At 46.4% G+C, this 27,431-nt stretch overlaps 1 protein-coding gene across 6 annotated transcripts in view; it reads left to right on the forward strand.

The window, feature by feature from the left end:
- The window catches only part of Tenm2 (teneurin transmembrane protein 2), a 961,804-nt gene that overhangs the window by 793,498 nt on the left and 140,875 nt on the right, over positions 1–27,431 (forward strand). For all 6 annotated transcript variants that reach the window (XM_038326028.1, XM_038326022.1, XM_038326023.1 and 3 more), the window contains 3 exons: positions 331–526; positions 7,946–8,047; positions 25,399–25,593. In XM_038326028.1, coding sequence (XP_038181956.1) covers positions 331–526; positions 7,946–8,047; positions 25,399–25,593 — 493 coding nt within the window. The remainder of the gene's footprint in view (positions 1–330; positions 527–7,945; positions 8,048–25,398; positions 25,594–27,431) is intronic.

The raw sequence follows: 27,431 nt of genomic DNA on the forward strand, positions 1-27,431 counted from the left end.
CACAAGTTCAAAGACAACCTAAGAAAGCCATCCAGATTCCATCTCAAAATAAAAATAAAACAAGGCTGGAATTACAGCTCAGTGGCAGAGCATTGTCTGCCATCTGCAAGGCCCTGAGTTCAAACCCCAGTGCCATGAAAAAATTAATAATTATCATTATCATTATAGACATAATAAGTTATAGCTGACACTGTTTTCGCGACTTACATGGCTACTTTTACTTTATAAAAGCGTAGTTAAAAATTACTTTTCTATTAGCTGATGGGCAGCGCTGACTAAGGGTGCAAGTCGAACATTGGCCTTATACCTTGTCCTCTCTCTGCTCCCCAGTATGACTTCATGGAACGCCTGGATGGAAAGGAGAAATGGAGCGTGGTGGAGTCGCCCAGGGAACGCCGCAGCATCCAGACCCTGGTGCAGAACGAGGCCGTGTTTGTGCAGTACTTGGATGTGGGCCTGTGGCACCTGGCCTTCTACAATGACGGCAAGGACAAGGAGATGGTTTCCTTCAACACAGTCGTCTTAGGTAGGTCTGGGGCCCCTGAGGGGAAGCTCTGTAAAGGGATGGAAATGATGGGGGCCTCTCTGGGAGATGCAGCAGCCCTGACATTGTCCACTGTGTGTGAAACCAGGCTGCGTAGTCTCTGCACTTGGCTCTGACTGCACATGAATCCCATGGGAACCAGCAGGAGTCACTACCAGGCCTGAGGTTGGCTGAATCAGGCAGCTGGGGCCAAGTACCGTGCAGCCGACCCGAGGGTATTAGCTGCTTTTCTATTGCTGGGACAAACGCCATGACAAAGGCAACTTGCAGGAAGAAGGGTTGATTTGGAGATTGTGGTTCCAAAATGGTAACAGTCCTTCATTGTCGCAGCAGGGATGTGTGACCGCAGGCAAGCGTGGCAACTGGGGTTGTGAGTCAAGACTGAGGGCTCGCATCTCCAACAGCAAACAGGAAGCAGGGTGTACGCCAAATAGTGCAAGTCTTGGAAAACCTCAAAGCCCACCCCCAGTGACGTACTTCCTCAGCAAGACCATACCTCCTCAGCCTCCCCAGATAGCCACCAACTAGGGACCAAGTTTTCAGATGTCTGGACTGTGGGAATGTTTCATTCAAATCACCATGCTGAGCACATAGCCGGGCTTGTAAACACCTCCCTTCCCTACACATAAAACAGAGGCAATGCCGGCATCACCTCCCATGCTCCTCCTAGGAATAAAGAACGCTTTTTTATTTCTAGGTCTGTAGCAGAGCCAAGAAACTCTGGCCGTTCATATCAGCTGTAACCTCTTAAAAATAGAGAATATGTCAAAAATAAAAAAAAAAAAGGCTTTTTTTTCCTTTTAACTTAAAAAGACAGCAGGGAAAATGATACAGATGTTTTTAAAAGTCATATATTTATTCCCAAACAGGAAGGCCTCAAAATGCTTTAATTCAATGCCTATCACTTGGGACATGTTTTAGGCCTGCTTTTCACTAGGCATGAAGACAAAAGCTAAGGTTTTATCCAAAATTGCCTCTGCCATGTGCTTATTAACCTCCCAAAGGATGATTCCTTGTAAAGAATCACATTTTTCTAGAAAATGCTCGAATTTTAACTTTGGAAGGAACTGCAGTGACCATCATTGAGGTTATGAGTTTTCATCTTCTGCTGATGACTGACCCATACAAAAGCTCCGTGAGTCAGCGGGCGACTGTGCCATTCCACTGAGGAAGAAATTGAGTTCTGTGGCGCTAACTGGGGCTTCAGGGTCCCGAGATGTGGTAACGCCCTTCCCTCCTGAGCCCTGGCCATCACTGTCCCACAGCGCCAGGTCACCCCCAGCTGCCATTCACTGCGGATTTAAGATTCACTAGAGGGATCTGGAGTTAGGGCATTTGTGAGAAAAGGATCTCAGAGAGCAGCACTAAGTCCCAGATTTTTGTTCCCACATTGTAGCTGGGTGAGTCGCCTTGGCCTCAAATCTCCTGACTAGGAAGATGAGATGATCCTATCCCAAAGGCTAATGTGAGGATCACCATGAATGAACCTAGCCTGCATCCAGCAGTCACGAATTGAAGCCTGTGGTTTTAGGAAAGCACCTTGAAACACTGTTAATCTACTTACTACATTGTAGAACTTCTCTTTGGGCCCCCACATGGCTTTCTCAAGGAATTTCCTGTTCTTAAAGGATCTATATAATCCATCCTGAATGTCAGACTACAGTTCTTTCTTAGTAACCGCATTAGAATTGTATAAAATCACGTAGTTTGGGTAGTGACCATAGGTCTAAGGTTGATCCTTATTCTTTTTCTAAGGGAAAAATGGGCCCTCCCAAGTCAAGCCAAATGTTCAAGAGTAGAAGTTGGCACACTGGAGCCCAGGGGCCGAATCTGGCCCACTGCCTGTTTTTATAAATAAAGTTTTATTGGCACACGGCCACATTCATCTGTTTGCATGTTGTGTGTGGCAGCTTTCCCACTGTTACAGCAGAGCTGAGTGTTGCAACAGGGACCATATGGCCCACAGAGCCTAAATAGTTACTATCTGTCCCTTCACGGGGAAAGTTTGCCAACCTATGCTCCAAAGCCATGTCATAACTTAGTCTACTGGAAGTCATAGAGGAAGCTCCCAACAGATGGGAAATCTCTAGGGTGATGTTAGGTCCCAACAGGGGAGTGAAGTAGAACAGCAGAGACTAACTTACAAAAGCAAGGAACGAGAAACAGAACTGGGACTAGAATGCGAAGAACATGGTGACAGATGACTTCCTTTTCACCTCCTGGTATTTAAATTCTGAAAGTACATGACAGTGCACGCATGGTGGCCAGCTTGGTGAGGAGGCATGGAAAGACGGTCACCACAGCAGTGGCATAGGGTGCCGGACCACGTGTTCACCCTCGCCATGTGCCACTGGCGTGCTTCAGCTCACCCAACCCACAGAGTAGCCACTGTGGTGGGGAAAGCCACTGTCTCTCTGTCGTTTGGAAATAGAGGATGCCAAGGCTGAGAATGTAAAAGGATTCACCCAAAACCGCAAAACCAAAGAGTTGAAGTCAGAGCACAGACTTCACATGGCTGTGCTCCTAATCCTGAATTTCTTTGGGATCTAGCCAAATGCATCGTCTTCCCTGGAACCACCAGCTTTCTGGGGTTACCTTGCAATGGCATCTTGCCCTATTTCCTCACCCTGTATGGACACAGAAAGGTAGCGTGGAGACTATCCCCACCCCCAGTCATTACCCTCCTTGCCTGGAAATAGCAATTCTCCCCCAGAGGGTTCCTCTCATCTATGCTATAGCTCAGAGACAGAGTCAAAGATAATCAGCCTAATAGTTGGGCAGACATCTTGATAGAGCAATGATAGCAATTGGCCTGAAATGTGGGAAAAGAACAGTGTTTTCTTTGGTTCGGAAGTTCTTTCCCACACACCTATCATCAGGACATTCTCCGTCAAGAGCAGCCAGGAGCAGGAAAACCCCCATGATGGGAAACAGAAGGAAAGCGTTAGGTGTGGGGCGATCTCACTATATACACCCATGACTCAGGACTCTGCCATCTTCTCCAGGGAAGCAGCCTGCCTCGCAGAAAAGAGCATCCTCCTGGAAACCACAGAGGCATGTTCTAGAAGCCCAGTGTGAACCCCCACTGTATATAACCCCAACTCCTGGAGCCAGGAAGAGCTCGGTGGTGGAGTACTCTACTCGCCTGGCCTGTGCAAGGCCCTGGTTTCAAATCTCTGCACCGCCACAAAAAAAAAAGAACAATAATTTAAGAAACCTTTGAATTCCTAAGCATGCCTTCATCTCCACTGTTTCTTCTACACAAAAACGTAAACCATGTTGATTCAAAGAGAATAATCTTTTTTTTTTTTTTTTTTTTTTTTTTTTGGTTTTTCGAGACAGGGTTTCTCTGTAGCTTTGGAGCCTGTCCTGGAACTAGCTCTTGTAGACCAGGCTGGTCTCGAACTCACAGAGATCTGCCTGCCTCTGCCTCCCGAGTGCTGGGATTAAAGGCGTGTGCCACCACGGCCCGGCTCAAAGAGAATAATCTTATAATTGGAAAAGGGACAGGAAAAGGCAATACATTTAGAACTAAACTATCTCTGTGTGGGTCCCCTCCCCAGAAAAAATATAAAAATGCTTCAAACATAAGACCACAGGAAAAGTAAATGTTCAGTAATTCCATTATAGTTTTTGTTCACTCCAGATTCTCTCCCCTCTTAACCATGTACACACGCACACACTGACACACTTCTGTGACTTTATACCACTGTATACCAGTGTATTCACTGGTACCCACTGCATACCAGGCACTGAGGACCTCGGGCATTGGTGGCATCTGACTTCATCCTGAGAGAGGGGAAGAGACATACTTGAAAAAGAAAAATGTAAGATAGGCCATCATAAGCCAGTGAGCGAGGTGACAGGAACAAAGGGGACCAAAAGCCCACATTGGGGAAAGGGAAGGAAGAAATCACCCAGAATTCAAATAACATCTAAGCTGAGGCCTAAGGATAAATGTCCCCAGCTGGGACCATGCAGACAAGTAGGGAGCTTGCAGAGATCTCTGTCCCCTTGTACAGAACCATGGTGACAAGGAGCTTCCCAGACCCTTGCTGCTTTAGGCCTGAAAATACAAAGTTGGGAACTAGGGACATGAGTCCCAAAGCAATTCAGTTCTACCCAAACACGCAGGTTGCCATGGTCAGTAAGAAGCAGTCACTACCTCATGGTAGGAGCAACTTCCAAAACCGCAAGCTTCACCATGCCAATCCTCTGCTTAGAACGCGCACGTGTTTCCAGGAGCCCCAGGATAAGATCCGACTTGTCTGGTGAACTGCGGGGCCCTAGATGATCTCCACCAGCCTTTGCCTAGATCTCTCCAAACTCACGTCGCTCTGCTCTCGGCTCACCATCTCCAGTCACTCTAGATTCAATTCACCTTAGAGCCTTTGCCTAAACTGCCCCACCTACCTGGAATTCTCACCCACCAGTTCTCTTCAGCTCATTACAGTTCATCCCACCTCGGTACCAGGTGAAAGAGGGAGGCCCACCCTACCCACCCCCTCTAAGGGGCTCCCCTCTCTTACCCCTGAGTAGACCACTCTCTGCCAAGAGCTTCCTGTAATTTTTGTTCATGTATTTGTTGGGGGCGGGGTTTCTTGTATTCTCTGTGTCTGTGGAAAGTAGTGAGAAGAGAGCCTGTATCATTCCACAAGCCCCTGCAGTTCCTGGTGTATAATAGGTGTTCAGTTAATACACTGCATTCATGTTGAAACTAGGATGGGTCTGAGATCTTACCCTAAGTACAAACTAACACATTAGCCTGCCACGGTTTCCTGGGTGTCATCAGAAGACATTAGGCTGCAGGATGGGTTGGGGAGATGTCTCAGCCTGTAAAGCACTTGATATGCAAGCAAGAGACTGTGAACCCAAGCCTAACATCTACATAGAACTCCAAGTAGTACAGTGCGTGCCTGTAGTCTCAGTGCTGAGGAAACGGAGTCAGGAGGATCCCTGTGGATTGCTGACTAGCCAGGCTAGCAAGAGCAGCAAGCTCACAATTCAATGAGGGGAAAATAGGAGGTGGAAAGCAATAGGGAAAGACACTGAGCACGGCCACCCAGCCGCTACATGCACACGCATGCTCAGGAAGTACTACACACATGTACACAGGACTCCAGCTTCACAGACAACGGATTTCAAGCCCTGATGCCCATGGGGTATCGAGGAGTGAACCTGGTGATCCTACATGTACAGCTGCCTCACAGTAGAGAAGCCCTGAGCTTACTAAGGCTGGATCCAGCATGGGTTATAAACACACTTATCTTTCAATCCAGAGAGGGGCATTTGCTATTAAACCTGGTGATCCTGCCCTTGACTCTGCAGAGATATTTCCTTTGTCTGCCTAGGCCATACACAGATGGCGTTGGATAGATGCTCTGAAATATTCCAGAATACCCCAACAGTGTAGGCTTTGGCTCTCAAGACATGAGAAGCAGGAGCAGGCCCAGGCCCACCAGTCCTCCAACCCTGCATGGGATTTCAGTATCTATGGAAGCACCCCGTGCCCTTTGAATAAAAGATGAGCTCGCAAAATCCACAGGTACTGTGCATGCTCCTTAGTCCCTTAAAGAACTCACCCAAAGGAGCTGGAGCTGGGCTGTGAACATCAAGAAAACTAGCTGGGTGGACTTTATGGTCTTTTATGAATTTGGGGGGAAGAGGAAGAGGAAGAAGAAGAAAGCAAACCCACTTGCTGAGTTTCCTCAGAAACCAAGAACAGCTTGATCCCAGATAACAGAAGTCAATGCTAGAGAAAGACGGCTGGAACGCACCATTTGAGCGCTCAGTGCAGGGAAGGAGCGTGTGAAGAACACATCCTGGTACCGCTCGCGTGACTCCTTCATGGCACCTTCCTTTCCTCAGGTTGGGTCACGTTACGGATTGGGCCTAGTGGCTCATAGTTTTCCTTTCATAATCTTAGTCGTTTGGAATCTGAAAGCTTGAGTGTGTCTTGTTTGAATTTAGAACAAAAAAAGGATCACTTTGAAAGGACATGCCCATCTGAATCGACATGAAAGGCTCCAAACTATCCCCTGAAAGGTGAAACGAGAGTAGGGGATAAGGCGGACCAGGAATAAGATTCTGGTGCAGGGTAGAGCAAGCAGACTAAACAGGCTCACAAAATGGTTTCTGTGAACACAGAAATTAAGTTAAATGACTGTTATTGAGGTGGGGGACTGGAGAGATGCCTCAGAGGTCAAGAGCCCTGGTTGTTCTTCTAGAGGACCCAGGTTCAATTCCCAGGACCTACATGGCAGCTCCCAAACATCTGCAACTCGTGTCTCAAGGGGATCTGACACCTTCTGGACTCCAAAGGCACTGCACACACATGGTACACAAACACACATGCAGGCAAAACACCCATATACCTGAAAGGATTAAAAAAGAAAAAGAAAAAAGACTGTATAGAACCCAATACCTGCTTCTTGCAGAACCCTGAAACATCCGTAGGGGAATATAAGACTTAAGTATAGCCACACACCAGTTAAGATAGGGATGCACTCAAGAGCTGGTTCCTCTCTCCCTGGCACACACATCACGAAGCACTCACACAGCCTGAGAAGGCTGCCGGGCGCTGGCCCACACTGCCACGTGTGTTGTCCAGCATCAGCCACACCTTGCCTGAAACTCCTAACTCTGCTTGTCTTTTTCTTATAATTCCCCAAGGCAGAGGACGTTTTTGCATTCCAAGTCTGAAATTAGGAACACCTGCCTGCCGCTCTATACCTGAGGATAGAATCCTGGATCCCTTATTTCCAACCACAGCTTAAATTGGTGGAGCAGCTTCAGGGTGAAAGCACTGCAGACAGGTTTTAGTGCCTAAAAACCTTGTCGATATCCAGACATGGAAACTTCCATAGTATTTAAGTCCAAATAGACAGTTTCTTCTAAAAACAAACAAACAAACGAAAAACCCAAATAAAAAAAGGGGGCCTGGAAAGATAGTTCAGTAGTTAAGAGCACTTCTTGCTCCTGCAGAGGACCTAGGTTGAGTTCCCAGCACCCACACGGAGGCTCACAACTACCTGTAACTCCAGTTCCAGAGAATCTAACACCCTCTACCGGCTTTCGTGGGTACTACATGTGTACAGAGCACCCACATACAAGTAGACCAAACACTGGCACACAAAAAATATAAATAAATCTTAATAAAATAAAAAAGAATAAAAACTGTGCCTGTCCCTGCAGTCCAGCATGGGTTAACACGGGCACAGGGCTGGGTACCTCCACGCTTTCTTTGCTCGTGTTGCCCTTGATGCCGCCTTCCCTGTTCCCTTACTTCGCTCACCCTTGGTCCTCACCACCCCCCTTTTGGGTCGTTACAAATGGCAGGTTATTAAACGATCACACAAGCGCGGAGGAGAAGAAGGTCATTGCTCCATCTCTCTCTTTCAGATTCGGTGCAGGACTGTCCACGTAACTGCCACGGGAATGGCGAATGCGTGTCCGGACTGTGTCACTGCTTCCCAGGGTTCCTAGGCGCGGACTGTGCTAAAGGTACGTGTCCATCACACCCCTGCAGAGGGGTGGGAGAAGGAGCGCCCTGGCTGCCTTCCCATTAAGTCCTCTGCGTGTGAATTTTGCAAACCCACGCATGCTCCAAGGATCCCTCTTTGGCAAGGAGCCGGTTTTGATATATGACCAGCGGCCAGTGTGCCTATAGGAGTAAGGCAGCCAGCCTTGGCACTGAGGTGTGCTGAGAAGAAAGATTTGCTAAAAATGAGATGGTCGGATTTCCTGTAAAAGCAGAAGTGAATTACCATCACTCCTTTCTTATAATCATTAGCTTCTATGTAATGGGAGATTAAGCATCTCAGGGTTAGTGAATTTCATTCATTCTGGCCAGCTATACTCCTAATCTAGGAAGTGCTATTTATCTTTGTGGAATTGGTTTTAAATTGTATTATTAATTTATCTAGACTGCTTTGCAAAGAATGGCTGGGACCTTGGGATTCTTGGGGGAAAGGTAATTTAAGAAAGAAAATGACTCTCTAAAGAACAAGGAATTTAGAGGCTGCACACCTGGCTTGGAAGAGATCTTCAGTGTGACCTTGAATTGGCTCTCAGGGTTAGGTGTAGTTGGGGCACAAACACACAAAAACACACACACACACACATACACACACGGATATCCAGAACACCACAAACACATTCACAAGTGTTGCCCTGTCCTTTTCTGTTTCATTTCTAAAATGCACGATACTGTGTGTAACACAGAGTGCCCACCCGCAAATAGGGAAGTGTGGAAAACAGCAAGGGGACATTAAGAGACCTCGCTCAGCTTGAGTTTTCCAGCCTCGACTTTGCCCGTACACATCTCTGCCTCTTGGTGACCTTGTGTGAGTCAGTCAGCATTTCTGAACTTTGATTTCCTGATCTAGAAAAGGGAGTATGACGTCAGGAGTCCAATGCGGGTGGTGTAGATACACACAAAGCAGAGTACCAAGTGCACAGTAGTGAGTACTAGCACGGTACTAAGTACTACTCGGAATGATGTGTCTCAGTAGAGCCCATTGTAAGGTGCCAAAGGGGTTAGTTTTGTGGCTATTTATATTTTAATTTATTTATATAATCAAGTCATCTTTTCATCACCTTTATTTGCATTTCACTAAAGATTTCTGCCTTGATATTAAAAATCACTAAAACTGCTACGACATAAATAATATCATTGCCTTGTCCAATCCTCAAAGCTCCTGCTCTGGAAAATAACATCTAGATATTCTCCGTAACTTAAAGATTTGAGATTTGCATTCTGATGAGTACTCAGTGTTAAGCGAATGAGACTTGTATATCCCAGAATCCCTGGCATTGGTGACCATGTATGTGACATTCCTTCCTAAGACATCTTGTCTGTCCCATAACATACAGGTTTGGTCAACTTCTCAGATGTGGAAAGACAGGAAAGATGAAGTCTGTGAAGAGTTTCCTTAGCTGTGTTCAGCAGAGCACATTCACGCCCCAAGACACAGGATCATACCCACAAGGAAAACGACCCACTATCGGCCCCTTCCAGTGCTGGCTCCAAGGGTCCAGTTGGGTGGAGGTTGACCCTGCATTGCCATGTCGAGTGCTTTTCCTAGGGACGGCTTAGAGGAAGACAAGCCTCAATATCGTCTGAATGGCTTTTCTTGTGTAATCTAATTTTCCTGAGAGTGAAGGCATTAATGAGAGGAAGGACTGAGTCGCCCTTTTATATGTGGCTGCAAATGGGCCGAACACTCAGCTGCACGGGGCTGTGAGCTGTAAATGTGTATTAACACTGACACACATCGATGTATTATTAATCCTAAAAACCATGTGTGCTCTGACTGCACATCCAGTCGCTGGCCTTTCAGACCCAAGTACCCGGCCATTTAAGAACTCTCCGCTCTGAATCCATTTGCAGACGCGTGTCCATTCTGCATTATGGATCCGTAATGGAGTGTACATTTAGCTTCTTAAAAGGACTCTCGGCGTGTGTTTTGCATCTGCCTCCTGTGCTGTGGCTGGGCGCACCCTCCAGGCGTGCATTAGCCATAGAATATAATTGATCCTTGTGAAACAAATATTGAGTGGCTGTTAAGGGGAGTTATTCCTTCCTACTCAATCGCTGCTCCTGAAATCAGGCTCTGAACTTGTATGCATATTTTAATTTAACTGTTGATGCATATGATGGGTAAAATTGAGGCGCTTAAAGAATGAAATTGCTTTCCACTGTATCCCTCATTTATTGTAGGCAAAGTTGGTTTAAGAGTATTGGAAGCAACTACCTGCCTCTCTGCCCTAACAGCGCTTCCTCCTTCATGCTGTTGAAGTGGCCACAGGTCAAGTTGCTTTGTTATAAACCATGTATGCTTCCTTCTGGCTCCAAGCTCTTATTTCCCAAACTTTGACCTTCCCAAACTTTGCCATCAGTACTTTTACTAGCTTATTTTTAAATCAATTCATTTAATTTAAATTAATTCATTACACATACGCAGATATATTTCTTTTAAAAAGAACAACGCCAAAGCAAAAATTGAAAAAAAGACTAGGTTGCCATGAATATAAAATGTGAATGCCCCTTTAAAAGTAACCAGAGAGTTGCCAGGTGGTGGTGACACATGCCTTTAATCCTAGCACTGGGAGACAGAGGCAAATCTCTGAGTTCAAGGCCAGCCTGGTGTACAGAGTGAGTTCCAGGACAGCTAGGGCTATTATACAGAGAAAACCTGTTTAAAAAAAAAAAAAAAAAACAAAAAAACAAAACAAAAATAAATAAAAATAACCAGAGATTTGTCTTCTTTGCCACACTCATCTTTTTTGAATATTTAAGCCAAGTCATCTTCTAACATTTTATGACTCACTAAGTATCCAGTAGTAGTAAGCTGTGAGGTGGCGATACACATCTTTATTCCCAGTACTCAGGAGACAGGGGCAGGTTGATCACTGTGAGTTCGAGGCCAGCCTGGTCTACAGAGCGAGTTCCAGGACAAGCTCCAAAGCTACACAGAGAAACAGAAGGGGGGTGGGGAATCCAGTAGTGAGGGCTGGGGCTGTAGCGTAGAGCGATGGTCTCAAATGCATTAATGCAATGCATTAGGCTCTGCGTTCAATCCCCAGCACTGCAAAACAAAAAAACAAAACATAAGCCAAGAACCCAGCCATAGACCCCGAATATCCATCCAAAGCCTGGCTTCTTAGGGAAATCCAAGTTTAAGCACCTCGTCCCATAGGCACTGGCTTCCGAGAATCAGAGAATGCCGAGTGCACCTGTGTGAGAAGGGATTCGTAAACAGCTGCCTGGACAGCTTCCATCAGGGGAACTCTAACCCCAGCTCCGGTGCTGACCTGATACCGAAGCCTGCATTCCCACTACTCTCAAATACTAAGTATGTGCTGGGCACTGTGCAAGTCATTGAATGCATACTATTTCATCTGTCCACAGAGCAGCAATGTGACATGGGTCAGAGTTTTACCAATCTTCCCCACACCGATTTTTTTTAAAGCTTTTTGCAATAAAGATGGTAAAGAAGGCTCAGTGGGTAAAGGTATTTGTCAACAAAACTCAAGCCTGAGTTCAGTTCCAGGGACCAACAAGGTGGAATGAGAGAACTGAGACCTGAAAGTTATCTTCAGACCTCCATACATGTGCATACGCACACACATGTGTACACGCGCACACGTGCATACGCACACATACACATATATACATACACACACAAACAGTAAATATAATTTAAAACTTTTTGAGTAACTTAAAATATAAAGACAAGTTACCAAAACAGGAGAATTTCTAAATACAGTCGCTCCTCCCCCGCCCCCCACCAAGCCTCTATAAGGTCAGCATTTTAAATTTAAACTTCAAAGCCGGAGACTGAACACCCATGCAGTAATGTGTTCTGACTTACAGCTTTTCGTTTCACTTTTGCCTTTCATACCTGGTTCAGGATCCCACATTCTGTTTCGTTATCATGACCCGTTGGTCCATCTGATCCATCTAATCCACGATACTTCTTTAACTCTTTCCTTGCATGGCCTTGGCCCTTCTGAACGGCATTGCTTAGGCAGTTTGTACACATCTCTCAGTCTGGGCTTATCTGCTACATTTTATGACTAGACTGAAGTCACGCATTTTAGATACTATTTACCCTTCAGTGAATCACACAAGTGACGAAGGAAGCTCCTATGCAAATATGAAGACATGATGTTGAATATGGTTGTATGGATGTGCACATGTCTGCCTTCCTCTCGATATTTTGCATGGGCAAACCAGCTTAAAGGCCCAACTCCATTGGTCTTGTACGGTCTGTCAGTGGCCAGGAGAAGTCCCAGTCACAAACAACTTTTGAGCCCAAGAAACTGGTATTAGCAAGGAGTAGCCTGAGGCTGATAGAGGACGGTCACAGGACTAGCAAGAGCAGCTGGCTCTCAGCCTCCTGCTGCCCACAGCAGCCTGACCCATCTCCTGGCTGGAGCCCACCACCGCTTCCCTTCTTTCTGGATTAAACCACTGCAGGAGACATGAGCACAAGGTCCCCAACACACACACATCAGGAATGCACGGCACCTTTGTTCTTGCTCTGACAGCTGTACCCCCAAATGCCTTGGGTTCTGCCAGTCTGCTAGAGTAGGCAGCCAGCAAACTCAGGCCCTCCTGCCAGGGGGAGAATGTGCCACGTTAGCAGGCACAATTCCCATCGCATCTAAGCGACCTGGTGTGTGTCCAAGTGACAGAAATACAGATTTACTCTCTTGACCTCACACTGCGCACTCCGTGCCCTCTGATGTGCAGTGCAGGCAGCCGTCCCTTGTCTTCTAATAAACCTGCCAGTCTGCATCAGGCATCTGAAATCCTTCCACAGAGCCTGGGGGCCATCAGCACACATTTACAGAGCACTCATTCTGCACCCCCTGCTGTCCTGGGGCACGGAGGTCAAAAGGGACCTGACCCTCAGTAGGAACACTGGATGCTTCTAACGTGACACCCCTAGTCACTTGAGGGAACTTAACCATGCAAATACCTATTACACGCCTGCTAGGAGACTGCTGCATGAAGAGCCAGAAACACAAGGTGTGCAGAGCAGCTCTGGGCCCTGCTTGCAGAAGTACACAGGAAATAAGCGGCGCATTTTCCCACATTGCGATGGGAAACTGTGAATGCCCAGATGTTACTAAGGAGGAGAGCAGGGAGTTTATGAGGCACAGAAGTGGTATGTTGTAAGCAGTGGGGTCGGGGGGCTCTCAGGATCCTTCAACAGTCTTGGAAATCACACCAAAAGAGGAAGATGAATATAAAAGATTTATCGTAACAGCAGACCCTAAAGATGGAGACATGGCAGACCACACCACCAGAGGCTACGTGGAAGGTGGCCCCTAGAGTAAGACAGACCAAGAGTCGCAGAGTAAGGTGCGAAGCAGAACTTGAACCCATGGTCAAAGGCACTTACTGGGGATCAGGGTAGAGTGCCAAAGCCAGTGTGAGGGAATTTCACTGATGCTCGAATGTCGCCAGGCCCCACCCTCGAGGGAAGGGCCGACAGAGACCAGCTTGAACACACAGGTGCATTCAGTAGCCTGGGCTAGGTTCCCACAGCCTGTTAGTGGGAGTGTTGTGCCTTCAAGAAGAATTAAAATTTCTAAAGTCGATTCTTTCTTTTCCTCTTGTTGTTTTGTAAGACGAAGTCTCACACAGTTCAAGAAGACCTTGAACTCCCTCTTTAGTTGAGGCTAGCCCCAAATTTCTAATCCCCTTGCCTCCACTCCCAAGTTGCTGGGATTACAGGCATACACCACCATATCTGTTTTTTTAAACAAATTGAAAAGTATACAGTATAGTGGTATTTATAAAAGTAGTCAGTTAGTAATAAGAGAAAGAAAAGTCTCAAAGAAACTTCAACGAGGGAACTATGGTGAAGAATCACGTCCACCATGACGTGGATGAAGGAATCTGCTCAGATGCCATCATTTCCCAATGGTTTGTCCCTTTCCCCCTCAGTTGATTCTCTAGCCCAGCTATCACCCCACTTCTCGTCCAAGGCTCGGGTCACCCCCCAGCCTTCCTATCATCGCTCCTCCTCTTGCGGGTCTCCCTCAGCGTCGCAAACCTGTTTGCTGGGGGCTGGAGGCTCTGGGTTATTATTCCTTCTCTTCATATTTACTTTCATTTCAAGGACTTGTGTTGGCTTCACTTTTCCTAGACTTGTGTGCAGACAAAGTCTCCCTGCTTTTCAGAAATGAGCTGAGACTCAAACTCTCAGCTTAAACTCGGGCTCCTCTGAGGACTTGTTCAGGATGAACTGGAGGCTCCAACCACAGTAGAACCGTTAACAGCCAGGAGCCCCAGCTGTTAGGTGACTCGACTTTAGTAGCTATTAGAGACGACAACTCCTGCTGCCAAACAGCTGTCAACAGAGCCCCAGAAATACCACAAACTTGGGAACATAAAGTTTGGTTTCTTTTTCCTCTAAGGGTGAGGCTCAGCTCCTATCTAGTTCTGTGGAACCTTGAGAGGAGGGCGTAAGGACCTTGCTATTTGTCTCCGAACAGGCAAATGTACCCCCACTACCCAGTCCCTCTTGGTCACACTCTAGCCTTGGCATCAAGCTGCCTCTCCCATCATCATCATTGCTGACATTTATTGAGTTCTTACTGTGTGCAGACCCACTCTGAGAAGCTGCATAACTGTCTCACCACCAGTGATACTCTGTAGGTGACAGTCACCTCAGAGATGAAGAAAATGAGGGGCCCAAGAGGTTGAATAACTTGCTATCATTACCTAGATTGGAAGTAGAACTGCTGAGATTCAAACCAACAGCTGGGCCTAAACCCCTCACGGTAGACCAGCCATGAGACGGGCTTCAGAGAGATGAGGGATAACAAAACAGGGTTTTGTACAGTGTGTGCTATTAGTCTGTATTAGGGTTCTGCTCTCAAATCTGGGGGTGTAAATAAAATAAGCACGTGGTTAAGGGTTTATTAAAAAGAAATGGCAGGGCCACAGTTTGACACCAAGGCCATTTGAGGCCAACCCTGGTGCTCCAGCCATGTTCACTGAGCAGCCAGGTGGGTTTCTTCACCATCTCTTTGCCGTTTGCCAGCTCTTCCATTCCAGGCTGTCCTCGGGTCCCCTTCCCTGTGTAGTGGCCATCAGCCTCTCCACGTGACTTTTTCTCCTCCTCAGCATCTCTGGAGCACTCTCAAACCTCTTGCCATCTGCAGTTACTCTCCTTGAATACCCTCAGTGGTCCCAGTGACCTGCTCAACTGTGTATAGTTACCAGGGAGATTACCATGAATGTCAGTTCCCAGATCCCTCCCCAGTGCCAGGCAGTTGGATCATGGGATTAGATGTGCCTTAGGATGAGCCTCTTACCAAGGCTCCTAGGGCCCTTCAGGTGCTTAGGGTCCACATTGTGGAGGCCCAAAAATGTAAGCCTGTTTCCACCTTGTCTAAAGGGCAGAGAGCTTCAGCTTGTTCAAAGTTGTTGACAAGCGTGACTACACATCCCGACCTAGGGTGTGATTACTTGGTTCTTTGGACATTAAGATAGTCCATACAGGTAGTCCACTTCACCCTGACCAATGGTCAGGAAATTTAAGCATACTTCTGCTCCTTCTTTTGAAATAGGAGGTTTGACCTGGGGAGTGGCTTCCTTTGGGACACTTGGTCTAGGGTGGGTTCACCGCCTAAGCAACAGAACGCTAATGACTTGATCACGTACTGAAGCAAGTAACTGTTTTAGTTGTCCTTTGTATCACAGTAAAGCAGTCTTTTGTCTTCTTCCCCCTGTTGTATTGGGGTATAAAATGAATGGAAAATTAAACGTGGGTGGATTTTAGTATTCACTGGAACTCCCTCCCAATTCTACTTTTTGTTTTCTGTTTTATTATTTTTACTCATCTTCATGCCCATTGCTAACTCTTCTAATCCCCATGCTGCTACCCCAGTAAGTGGTATTTTTGTCAGAGCTGGTCTCCGATACCACATTCTGATATGGGAGAACAAGTAAAATGGTGTTCAACCATGACCCACACTGCTCTTGCTTCATACAGCCCACTAAGGGCCACATGTCACAGATTCAAGGATTTAGCCCATCAAAGTACAGGGATTGCTCATTCCTCTTTGCTCATAGCTATCTTGGCTGGAAAAATTTCCAGAATCCCAAGCATTTACTATTCAACTGCTGGTCTTTTGTGGAACTCAAGGTCACAGATCACTACCCTCTGGCAACATTCCCACAAATAACCCTGCTGTCAATCAGAGGCAGGAAAGGCAAGGATGGGGCAGGGACTCTCTCATGCTCTGCCACACTGTTCTGCTGGAAAGATAGCTCCCTTTCCCTTGCTGATCAAAAGCAGTAGCTGCTGTCTTTGTCCTTGTCCCCAGTGTGGTACCCAAGCCATAGTATATACCTCCTAAAATGTCTGATGACTTCAAGTTAAGGGACAAGGCTAACGAAGTTAAAACACTGCTGGAAATGTGACCGATATGAGTGCCGGAGAGCATGGTGTTAATTTGTCAGAGTAATCATGCCTGTGACAGCCAGTCAGCCTAGGTACGGCGTGAGTGGAAGAACCATGCACAGGCTATGGGTGGATAATACAAAATAAAGAAGTGCTTACGGACAGGAGATACCATTTAGTTCACAGCCCACGTGCATCCTCAGAACGATGGAGTGATGGGGAGGGGAGAGAAGCAACAGTGTTGGAATTCACGGGATTGACCTCTGTGCTCCTCCACTTAACTGTGCCCATTGTAGACAGTCATTCAGCCACACTGAGCCTTAGTTTGTCTTCTGTGTAATGGGGATGGTTGCCTTGCTGCAAACCGTCAACATAAGCACTTGTGAAGCTTGCAAAAGCACAGTAGCACATAGGACACACTCCAGAAATGCTGAGTTAACTTACACGGCAAGCTTCTGGTGTCAAGGAAAAAGTAAGATCGTGTGACAAGGGCAGATCTGAGGTGATGTGATGTGACCCTAACGGCCACAGGAGAGTGTCTTGTTAAGTAGACACCCCAATTCCAGGCAGTGGCAGCTCTCTAAGCCCTAACAATGAGTACTGTCAGCAGCCCCGGCAAGGTGACTGGCTCTTTCCATTTACCTGCTTTCATCTCTGCTCACCAAGGAGAAAGGACAAACCCTCGGCTCCTTCCAGATAGTGGGGGTGGGTCTCCCATCACAACAGAAACACACTCTTTATGGCATCCTTGACAAAGATTCACTCTGCCTCTTGCACAGTGGCCTCACTCCCTCATGAAATGTGTTTAGATCCCATAGCCTCCTACCCGGGTTGCTTCTGTCTCCCTCTGCTGCCCCTTGAATGCAGAAGAGACTGGACCCCCAGAATGTTCCACAGCCCGTTGCAGTTGAACAACCCAATCCTTTCTCTCCTCCCTCCCACTCCTGGGCTAAGGAAGCAACTGTGCATAGATTTCTTGGCTCCTAGGCCCAGGAGGAGGAGCTGGAAGCAGGTGCACCTAGAGCATGTTCCGCATCAAGCGACTGAGCAGCCATACTGAACAAGCCACGGTCGGCAGACTAGCACAAGGATAACTTTTACCACAGAGCAAAGATGAACTACATCCCAGGCAGCACACAGAGCGCTTCGTGAGAAAGATGTAGCTACATCTCTTCACAGCGCGTGCTGTCTCAGAAAAGAGAGGCAGAGATGTTTGGGGGCTGAGGGGTATTTGTCTATTTTTTGCTTCAGTGAGACAGGGCCTCACTCTACAGCCCAAGATGGCTTAGAACTTGCCATGCAGTCAGGTTTCAAACTTGTGGCAATCCTACTGCCTCAGCCCCCAAAGCGCTGGGATATCAGGCATTCGCCACTCTGCCCCGTCAAGGTTGTATTTTATAAATACCCTCTGCCACTTGGTTAGTGATTTCCACATTTGGTAGCTTGGTGAGTCATCTCAACGCGGTATCTACTGGAGTCTGGTCACAGTTTCTAATTCAGTAAGTCTGAGACCTCCAGAGCATGTTCACTTCCCAAAGTCTCCAGCTGGAGGCCAGCCCTTCGGGAACTTTGTTCAAGTTTGTGTATGAGTCTGGATCATGCTACCGTGGAACTCAGCTGAGACTGTCCAGCAAGACCCAGAACCTGGGATCTCCCAACACCCACCCTCATTACTTAGCTTTTAAAACAAATCACAACCAACATCTTTTTTTCTCTTCCTAAACCACTTGGCTAAGTAGCTGCAGAGTCCTAGAAGTCAAGATGCCTAACACTGGGGGGGGGGGGGGGGGGGGGGGGGGTAAGTGAGGCCCGTGGACTAGGGGAAACACTGTTGTTTCAAAAAGGCTTAACACAGGGAAAACATCTCTAGAAAGGATGTAGGCTGGGATGGGGGATGGATATTTTACCCTGTAACTAGTCAGAGCAATTTTCTCCTAATGAAAATAATAATAATAAAATAATATCTATTGATTTCTTGCCCCGAGCCAGGTCCCACAAACATTATTTATCTCGTTTCTTTCGATTTCCGCGAGAACCCTATAGAGTACTTCAGGATTCCCTTTTAAAGGCGAAATAAGAAGTTTAAAGTGTCTGGTCACACAGTGGGGGTTGGGGGCTACAACAAGAAACTCAGTCTGATTCACGAGCCAGCTCTGCGCAGACTCCTTCCTAGGAGCTATAGAACACAGCATGCCAATGTGCCTTCACGACACTCCCATGCTTGTGGCGGGCGGGGCACAGTGAAGTTGCCAATTTATCTCTGCGCTTCAACCCCAACAGAAGCATAAACAGCTTCGCCGTGGCCTTGCACCACAGAGGTACAGATGCCAAAGAATTTAAATATCTGTTATGTAACCGGGGCTGTTGTCACAGATACACACCCTTAAACTTTTTTTAAAAAAGCAGCTTACGTACTTATTGATTGAGAACTTTTAACTCTCAAAATGGAGGCGTCTCCATATCTCTACAGGTATTTTAAATGAATTGAATTAATCATAGGCTTAAAAGTCTCTTGCGATCTTCGTTAACTTCCCTGGGTTTAATTAAAACATCTGTGCACTTTTAATTTATCGATTCATCCAACTCATATGTCATGTTTTTAACACACTCCGGCATGCTCTGCATCATTTTTAACCCGATTTCCACTTAACTAAAGCAATTAAATTCACCCCGGATTAATTAAAGCATCCCATACTTTCGTGCTTAAGTCAGCGTGCGCCGCTTTCCCCATGGCTCCTGAATGCCAGAGACTTGACACACCTGATGAGGGTTTTGTCCTTCTGGTAATTCTTCCCCGAGTCGCTTTCTTGCTTAAATGTGCCATTTGACAGACGGCGGCGGGAAAGAGGAAACTGGTGCTTCAGGAGCTGCCCCACCCCCCTCCCTCCCACCCCCAGAGCCAGGGGCTTTGCCCCTCTCTGGCACAAGGCACCCTCTCCATTCCACTTCTTGAGAGTTCCACCGCATGCTGCCCCTCCCCATAGAATGCCTGAAGTGTCTGGGCCTTTTTTCCTCCCCAATTTCACTTCCCAACTTCCCCCATTCTCTCTCTTACGCAAAGCCCATTATTGCTCTGCCCGTTTTTAACAGACAAGGAAAACGGAGGTGCTGAGATCGTACATTGGGCAGGGGGGCCATGTATGTGGACCCAGGATCTTTCTGAATGTTGCCTGGGATTCCCTCCCCATCACCCACCTACTGTCCTCCCCAGAGTCCAGCACCCCTAAGCCCTGGCAGCATTTCCAGGCTGTGAACAGCTTTTTAATTTTTCTTCCAATCTTAAAAGCCTCAAATTACATCTTAATAGTATTTATATTTATATGTAATTGTTAAAGATTCCGAATAGCTTTTATATTGGCAAGCTGTATTATTTCCGATGCAGACTTTACCCGCTTTTCCATTTGTCTGTCTCTTTGTATTGATTTATAAAGTTCCTTGTACAGGTTAAATAGTAAATTTTGTTCTCTAAAACACGTTAAGATCTGTCTTTCCAATATTGCTTATGACCTGGTTTAGTTTTAGGCCAGTATCCACTGTCAAATAGATGTAAATTTCGTGCATCAAACTTAATCACTTTTCTTTTTCTGAAATATATATCTTTAATATCTCCTGAAGAAAATAAGATTACTCGCCAATGTTTTCTAATACTTCAGCTCCTTACACTGTATAGAGTTTATTGTTTGATATAGGGCACAATAAGGGCCAACTTGGTCGTGCAGTAAATGAAATGCCACTTACAGGGATGTTGAAGTAAAACCTGTCTTTCCTAACACCATTTTTTTGCTCCTTGAAAGAAAGTGGAATACTGCTTTTGTTTTGAGAGCCTTGACTCTGATTGGCCTCCATGACCCAAATGTTAGATTGTTGATTGTAACATGAATTCTAATTGGTCAAAAAAAAAAACTTAGAGTCAGATATTAGAGAGTGAAAGCTGGGAGATCAGAGAAGCAGAGCAGCCAGATGCTCAGATCAAAGGGGCCATCCTGTCCTCAGACTGCGTCCTCTGACCGACTGCTTCCTTTGACACCTCAGACTGCGTCTCCAGACTGCACTGTTCCTGTCTCCTCCCACCTTATAATCCTCTCTCTGCCCAGCCACACCCCTTCCTCTCTCCACCTCCTTAGTGTGGAGATTGAAGAAGGGTGACTCCCAAGAACTGGGATTAAAGGTGTAAACCAACACCGCCTGGCTCTGTTTCTCTCTGAGACTGGATCAATCTAGTGTAGACCAGGCTGGCCTGGAACTCACAGAGATCTGTCTGCCTCTGTCTCCCAAGTCCTGGTATAAAGGATGTGTGTCACCGTGGCCTGGCCTCTAGTGGCTTAGCTCTGCACTCTGATCTTCAGGCAAGCTTTGTTAAAACACAAACAAAATACCACTACAGTTGATTGCTCTGAAGGGCGAAGGCAGCTGCTCCCTGCCACCAAGTCTGTCTGTGTAGAGTATTGAGCTACCAGTCCACAGTTGCTGACTTGCTGGGAGTGAAGGCATGCAGCACACACTGTGATTCTGACAGTGTACCTGAGGGTGCTAGGGTCTAGTGTATTCTCAAGTCCCTTTTCTAAAGAAGGAGCCGTGAGTGGGTGGCAGCGCTAGGCGTGGCTCACACCACCTGTAATCCCAGCTCTGGGGAAGCTGAGTCTGAAGGCTACAAGTATGTGGCAAGCCTGGGCTAGATAGAGAGCTCTAGGCTAACCTGGGCCCTGGGTGAGAGACCCTCTCTCCACAATAAATCAATTAATAAAAAAAAATTTCAAAACTGGCTTTCAAATCACTTTCAAAGTGTGTTGTTTGAGAGTGCCTCTCCACAACAGGTCCAGCTCCCTGACATTTTGCCTCTCACCCCCACCGCGTCTGCATTCACATCCATGGTCTGAAGTCTCCCCTACAGCCCTTCCACTCCCTCCGAGTGTTCGCGCCACCGAAAGTGGCAGGTCGACAGGATTTGTTTTTCTTCAAACAGCGATGAGTGGTTGGTCCTGTAACTGCCTCCCAAGTAAATAACGCTGATAATTCATCTCCTCCCGTACAGAGACGCTGGGAAGGGGAAAGCTCCAGCTTGATCATTAAAGTGAGCTTTACACCATCCAGGTGAATCTAAAGTGTGTCATTTTTTTTTGTCATCAGCCTGTTAACTTGTCAGTTGTTAGTGGCAGCGGTAATTTATTTTTCTTCTGCGGGAGTCTTAAGGCTTCCATTTACTGGGTTGAGTAAAACAGGAATCGTCAATTTGTACACACATTTTAATTAATTTTAAATAGAAGCTTGAATGCACAATGTTCTATTCCTGGAAGGCGGTGGGATAAAGGAGAGAAAGAGAGAAAGCAGGAAGATAAAACATCTCGCATATGGTTCCTGACCAGTCAAAACTAGCTTCCACCCACACCCAGAGCGAAGCTGACAACTTCTCTCCATTGAGGCTACCTGGCACTCTTTTGGTTATGGGGGTAGGTGTGTTTGCATACATGTGCATGTGTGCATATATATGCACAATGCACGTGTGGGAGAACTGTGGCTTTTTTTTTTCAGCTTATCAACCCCTCCAGTCAGGCAGGCTGGGGATCCAGTTTGAAAGATCACAGGAACATTCATGACTTGTCTAGCAGGTGTCAGCTCCCACGTTGATTCCTTGGTCATATTATGTCATTTCCCCCTCCCATCCACTCGGAGAGACAGGTTTCTAAAGAGGATCTTGAATACCCAAGTTTAGTCACCGTTTTCAAACCCCACAGCTGACACATGAAGACTAGATGCTGAGCCTGGGACTTCCTGTCACCAGAATCTTTTTGCCCTTTTCGCTTCTACTTCATGGTGCTTCTAGGTGGGACATAGAGTCCAAAGAATTTTTCTGTTCTGTCTTAAAAATAATGATCATTACATGATCACACCCCCGAAAACATTAAGTCCAAGAAGTTGTTCACACAAGAGGTTCCCAGTTCCCACTCAGCTTCTCCACGTAGACAAGTCTGTGCCACGCGTATTTATTCTGGGGCCTTGGGATGACTGTGCCTGAGAATCTATTACAGAAAGGGCTCCTGGCTTTCCGTGTTGCAAACCCGGCGACCGCTAGCAGGCTTCGTTCTTTGTTTCAATGTCAGTGAATTCCTTGAGTCCCACTCTTCCAGTCAGCCCCTCTGGGCCTTTTAAACCTTTGGGGTGGGGCTGGAGAGATGGCTCAGAGGTTAAGAGCACTGGCTGTTCTTCCGGAGGTCCTGAGTTCAATTCCCAGCAACCACATGGTGGCTCACAACCATCTGTACTGAGATCTGGCGCCCTCCTCTGGCGTGCAGGCATACATCGAGGCAGAATGTTGTATACATAATAAATAAATAAATCTTTAAAAAAAAAAAAAAAAAACCTTTGGGGTGTTTTAATGGTGTGTCAGCCAAGCCCCTCAAGTGCCCTGCTTTCCAGGAAACATCAGCGTCTTGCATCTCAGACCAGAGTCCCAGCAAGCTTGCATCAAACAAACTGAGAAAGGGCTACATTTAGGAACACTGTGACCTGACTCATTTTTACTTGTTCCCTGAGTAGTTTAAGTAGGTCACATTTTGAACTTGATTTCCCACCCATCCGATTTTATATAAAAACCAATTCTTATTTTCTAGACAATTCTAATTTTTCCCCACCACTTGGAGTTTGTATAAAAGAAAAGGAGAAAATGATCCTTCCTTTGATCAACTATAATATAGACAGTAATCATTTGCTACCTCCCCTACTTTGTGGGAATAAAAAAATATGCTGTGGGCCACAGCGGTGAGGATTTGAGGTCTTGTCTTCCCTCCAGGTAGCCCATCCAATATACAGTGTGCAGGTCAGAGACAGTCTTGGAAGGCTACACATTGTCTAGATGCATTTCTCACCGTTCCTTATTTCAGGCCTGAAGGTGGAACTGGGGTGAGAAATGATGTATATTCTAGTCTTCCTTCTGGAGATCTTTCCATGTGACCCAGATCAGAAATGACAAAGTAGGCTTTCTCTTGAATGCCAGCTCACCCTCCTTGCAAGTATTAACATAGACATTGCTATGGTTTTCAGGCTCTTTCTGGGCTCAAGAGAAGATTCCATGATCCATTAATGACGTCTGCAGAATCTCAAAAGAGGGGATCATAATCTGCCTGAACACATTTGCATCACCTTGAGCTTAGCATGCATCCTGTGATGAACTGATGTGGAGCAAACTTAGTTTGTCTCCAAATATCTCTCGAGACTTCAAGAAAGTACATCATTTCTCTTGCTAGTTCACATTTGCATGGTCCCTATTTGGGGTTCCAAGCTCTTTCCTCTACCTTCCAAGACAATCAGTATCTCTAGTAACTGCAGAATCCCCACTTAACATCCTAAGTGTTGAGAAGCATGCACCTGCCACTTAAAAAGGACTATCTAAATTCAGTGTGTGTCTTAGATGTTATTTGAACTCATTCCTCTCTAGATATTTCATAAGGATAAGAATTTTGGAAATAATATCCTCAACAGTTTCTACAAATGCCCTCATAAAGTATTTGGGAAAATAATATCTCATCAATCATATGCCAACTATTGAGATATATTATTTCAAATCAGTTTGAAATTGAGGGAGAAATTCATTGTGTTTGCAACATGAGGGCTGTTTGAGGCATTATTCTTTCTTGGTCGTTCATAAATACTTCTTGGTGTTTTCCCAAAAACCTTTCAAGAATGCAGAAGTGTTTACCCAAACCAGTCAGCATTATAGAACTCATAACTGACAGGAATTCATCTTTGGTAAGCACTGTACCTGTCCTCTAGAAGGTTACCATGTCCCTGGGAAGTCAGACACTCACAGAGAGAAGTTAGTGACTGTACCATGACCACAGAAGGGACAAGCAAAGCAGGCTGGGCAGTGGATTAAGTTGTGATCTGACTGACTGAACAATCTGCTCATGGAGTACTGAAGTCCCATGGTTTCGTATGTATGCACCATGCATCCGTGAAGAGGTCTCAGAATCTGGGCCCAAAATCACAGACACCACCAGTAGCCACTGAAACACCTGCATGGGTCACAGCTGAAGGTCTCTTCCTGAAGGCTGTGCCATAACTGGGACAGTCAGAGACACGTTCTGTTTCAAATCAGGTTGGAAATACAGGTTCATTGCAAATCACTGATGACAGGAGCCTCAAGGAGCCACTAGAACCCCTTGGAAATAAATGCTGAAAGTGAGAAGTGGCACAATTAAGGCCAACTTAAAGCAGAGGTAGTGGCATTCCAGACAACCCCACCGACTTTTCAACCTCCGTCCCATAAACAAAGGCAAGGAGTGGGAAATGCTCCAGGTGGCACACGTTAGGCCTGTCTTTCTCCTTCTCTTGGTTTTTGTTTTGTTTGTTTTTTTCAATAAACCAAGCTTGTTTTATCTTCGTAATTTAATGCATGTGCTCTCCTTTGAAATATATACACTTATTTCTTCATGGTATAGGTAATAAACTAAGGCAGAGAGAGATTCATTGACTCAAATGTGTCCAGAAGAGGAGTCAAGTTTTCTGAGGATAAAATAATGAGTCAACTACACTCAGACTCCCGGCCAGGGCCGACGGCCTCTGTAAGAGCACAGCTATAGAGTGTGTTAACCTGGGTTCCAGCTGGGCCCCTGCTTGTGAGCCCTGTGAAAAGATCACCAGTCTGAGCCTCCAGTGCATGCTGGAATCATAGCTGCCCCTCAAAGGGTGGTTCTGATCATTCAGTCATGAAAGGCCTACAGCATCCTCTACTGTGCCTGGCCAGGCGTGAGCAGGAGCCACTGACAGCGATGGCCCCATAGTCGTTTTGAACTTGAAGGTGATCAGGTACCTCTGTGGCTAAGTTCTCTGCCTACAAGGTTGGAGGCAAAGCTGCGGGGCCAGACACACACACACAGCCCTTCAGATGTCGATCCCCTGTGACCTGGTGTCCTCTCCTTGGTTTTACAGCTGCCTGCCCTGTCCTGTGCAGTGGGAATGGACAGTATTCCAAAGGAACGTGCCAGTGCTACAGTGGCTGGAAAGGTGCCGAGTGTGACGTACCCATGAACCAGTGCATCGACCCTACCTGCGGGGGCCATGGCTCTTGCATTGACGGCAACTGTGTGTGTGCTGCTGGCTACAAGGGCGAGCACTGTGAGGAAGGTAAGCAGGGAGAGTCGGCAGCTGGAGAGCCATGCAGGGCTTGACCTGAGCTAGAGAGCCCCGAACTGGGCTCCCTGCATTGCAAAGAAAACTTCATGCAGCATTTTGCACCCAAAACTTCAAACCCCTGGGCTTTGATAAACTTCTTTGGTTGTAGTCTAGGAAAGGCCTATGGAGATGGTTCTGGAAAGAATGTTCTGTTTCACTCCACAGACGTTAGTTACTTTACTCTTCCTCCTGTGTTTTCTCTCTCGATTGTTCTCTGCCTCTGTCTATCTGCCTGTATGCTCTCCTCCTTGCCTTCCTTTCTTCTGCACATCTTTTGGAAAGCATAAGTTTATTTGTGTGTGTGTGTGTGTGCTCTCACATACATGCAAACAACATACATATGGTGGTCAGAGTACGGCTTGCAGGAGTTGGTTCTCTTTATTTACCGTGCGGGCTCTGGGGCTTGAACTTGCGTCCTCAGCTTTGGTAGTAAGCGGCTTGACCTGCTATGCCATCTTGCCAGGCCCCCTCTCCAGATCAAAGTCCCTCTTTCCCTCTGTTTTATTTAAAGTCCTCTAATTGAGAATTTCTAGAACTGTGTAGAGAAAAGAAGCAAGGATTCCTAAGCTCGGCTCCCCCCCCCCACACACACACCCTCAAAGCAGACTTCTTGATGTTATTATGGTTTTGTTACTTTCTTTTTTGTATTCGTAGGCCCATGCACATCTCTGTAACTATTTCAATAAAACCCCTTGTCCTTGGAGAGCAGACAGGCTTGAAAGAGTATACATATGTGGGTCATTTTGAGACCGCACCTGCAGCAAATCAGAGAAGCAAAGCTATGCAGCTAGGTCCGACCTATGAGCTGCTGCAACCCTAACCATCATTGCGTCCCTCCTCCACCTCAGTCTTGCCAGTGCCTTACCCTAAGATATACCCTGTAGAAATCCTTTATAAATCCCCATTCCATTGTGTCCACAACTGTGGTCTCAAAAAAGCCAGCTTCTAGGACATTTTTCTTCTACAAATTTTCAATAGATCAGCCATAACACTCCTAGTATCACCCAGAAATCTGGCCCTCCAGATCTCCCCTGCTTCATTCACTATGCATTTTCCCCTCTTTTAGGAAAGAAAACCTTCCTGTGGTTTTTTTAATCATAAAACCAAATTGGGAGTTGGGATGAAGGAAATACTGATTTAATAACTCTGCAGGAAAGGTTAAAGTTCCTGAAGATGAATGGATTACAGGAGGCAAAGGTGCATTTGCTGAAAACATGGGAGGAGTCAATGCTACAGCAGGAAAGGCTAAAGCAACCTTCTGCGTGTACGGCTGGGCAGTAGCAAAGTAGGGGACAAGGCGGGGTCGAGGCATTGTCAGTCTCCGGGGGTTTTTTCCTGTCCAGCAAAGACGGTATATGAGCAGAATGTCAAGGGGTTCCTGGACTTCCTTACTCTCCCAGGAAGTCTTAGGTAAACGTTCAGAGCGAATCAACCAAACAGTGAAACAAGTAAGCCACGCGGAAGGCTGGAGAAGGATGAGTTCTCCCCTATTGATCTCTGCTACCCAAAAACAATGAACAGAAGTGACGCACAGACTGCTTTCAAAAGGGGAAATGGAACCAGGATGCCTGAGTCAGCACTTTTTCTTCCATTTAGCCTTTTCCTTTCTGATATTCATCATAGTCATAACATTCGAATGCCTTACCTGAAATGGCAATGAAATCAATAGCTACCACACATGCTTTTGCTGCAGAAACATTGTTGCACTATTAACAAATCTGTGCGAGAAAATGAAAGGGTATCTTGAGATACAGCACGACGTCTGGGGAAGCGGGAAGGAGATGAGAGGG

The sequence above is a fragment of the Arvicola amphibius genome, chromosome 4 (assembly GCF_903992535.2).
Source record: "Arvicola amphibius chromosome 4, mArvAmp1.2, whole genome shotgun sequence".
NCBI lineage: Eukaryota > Metazoa > Chordata > Mammalia > Rodentia > Cricetidae > Arvicola > Arvicola amphibius.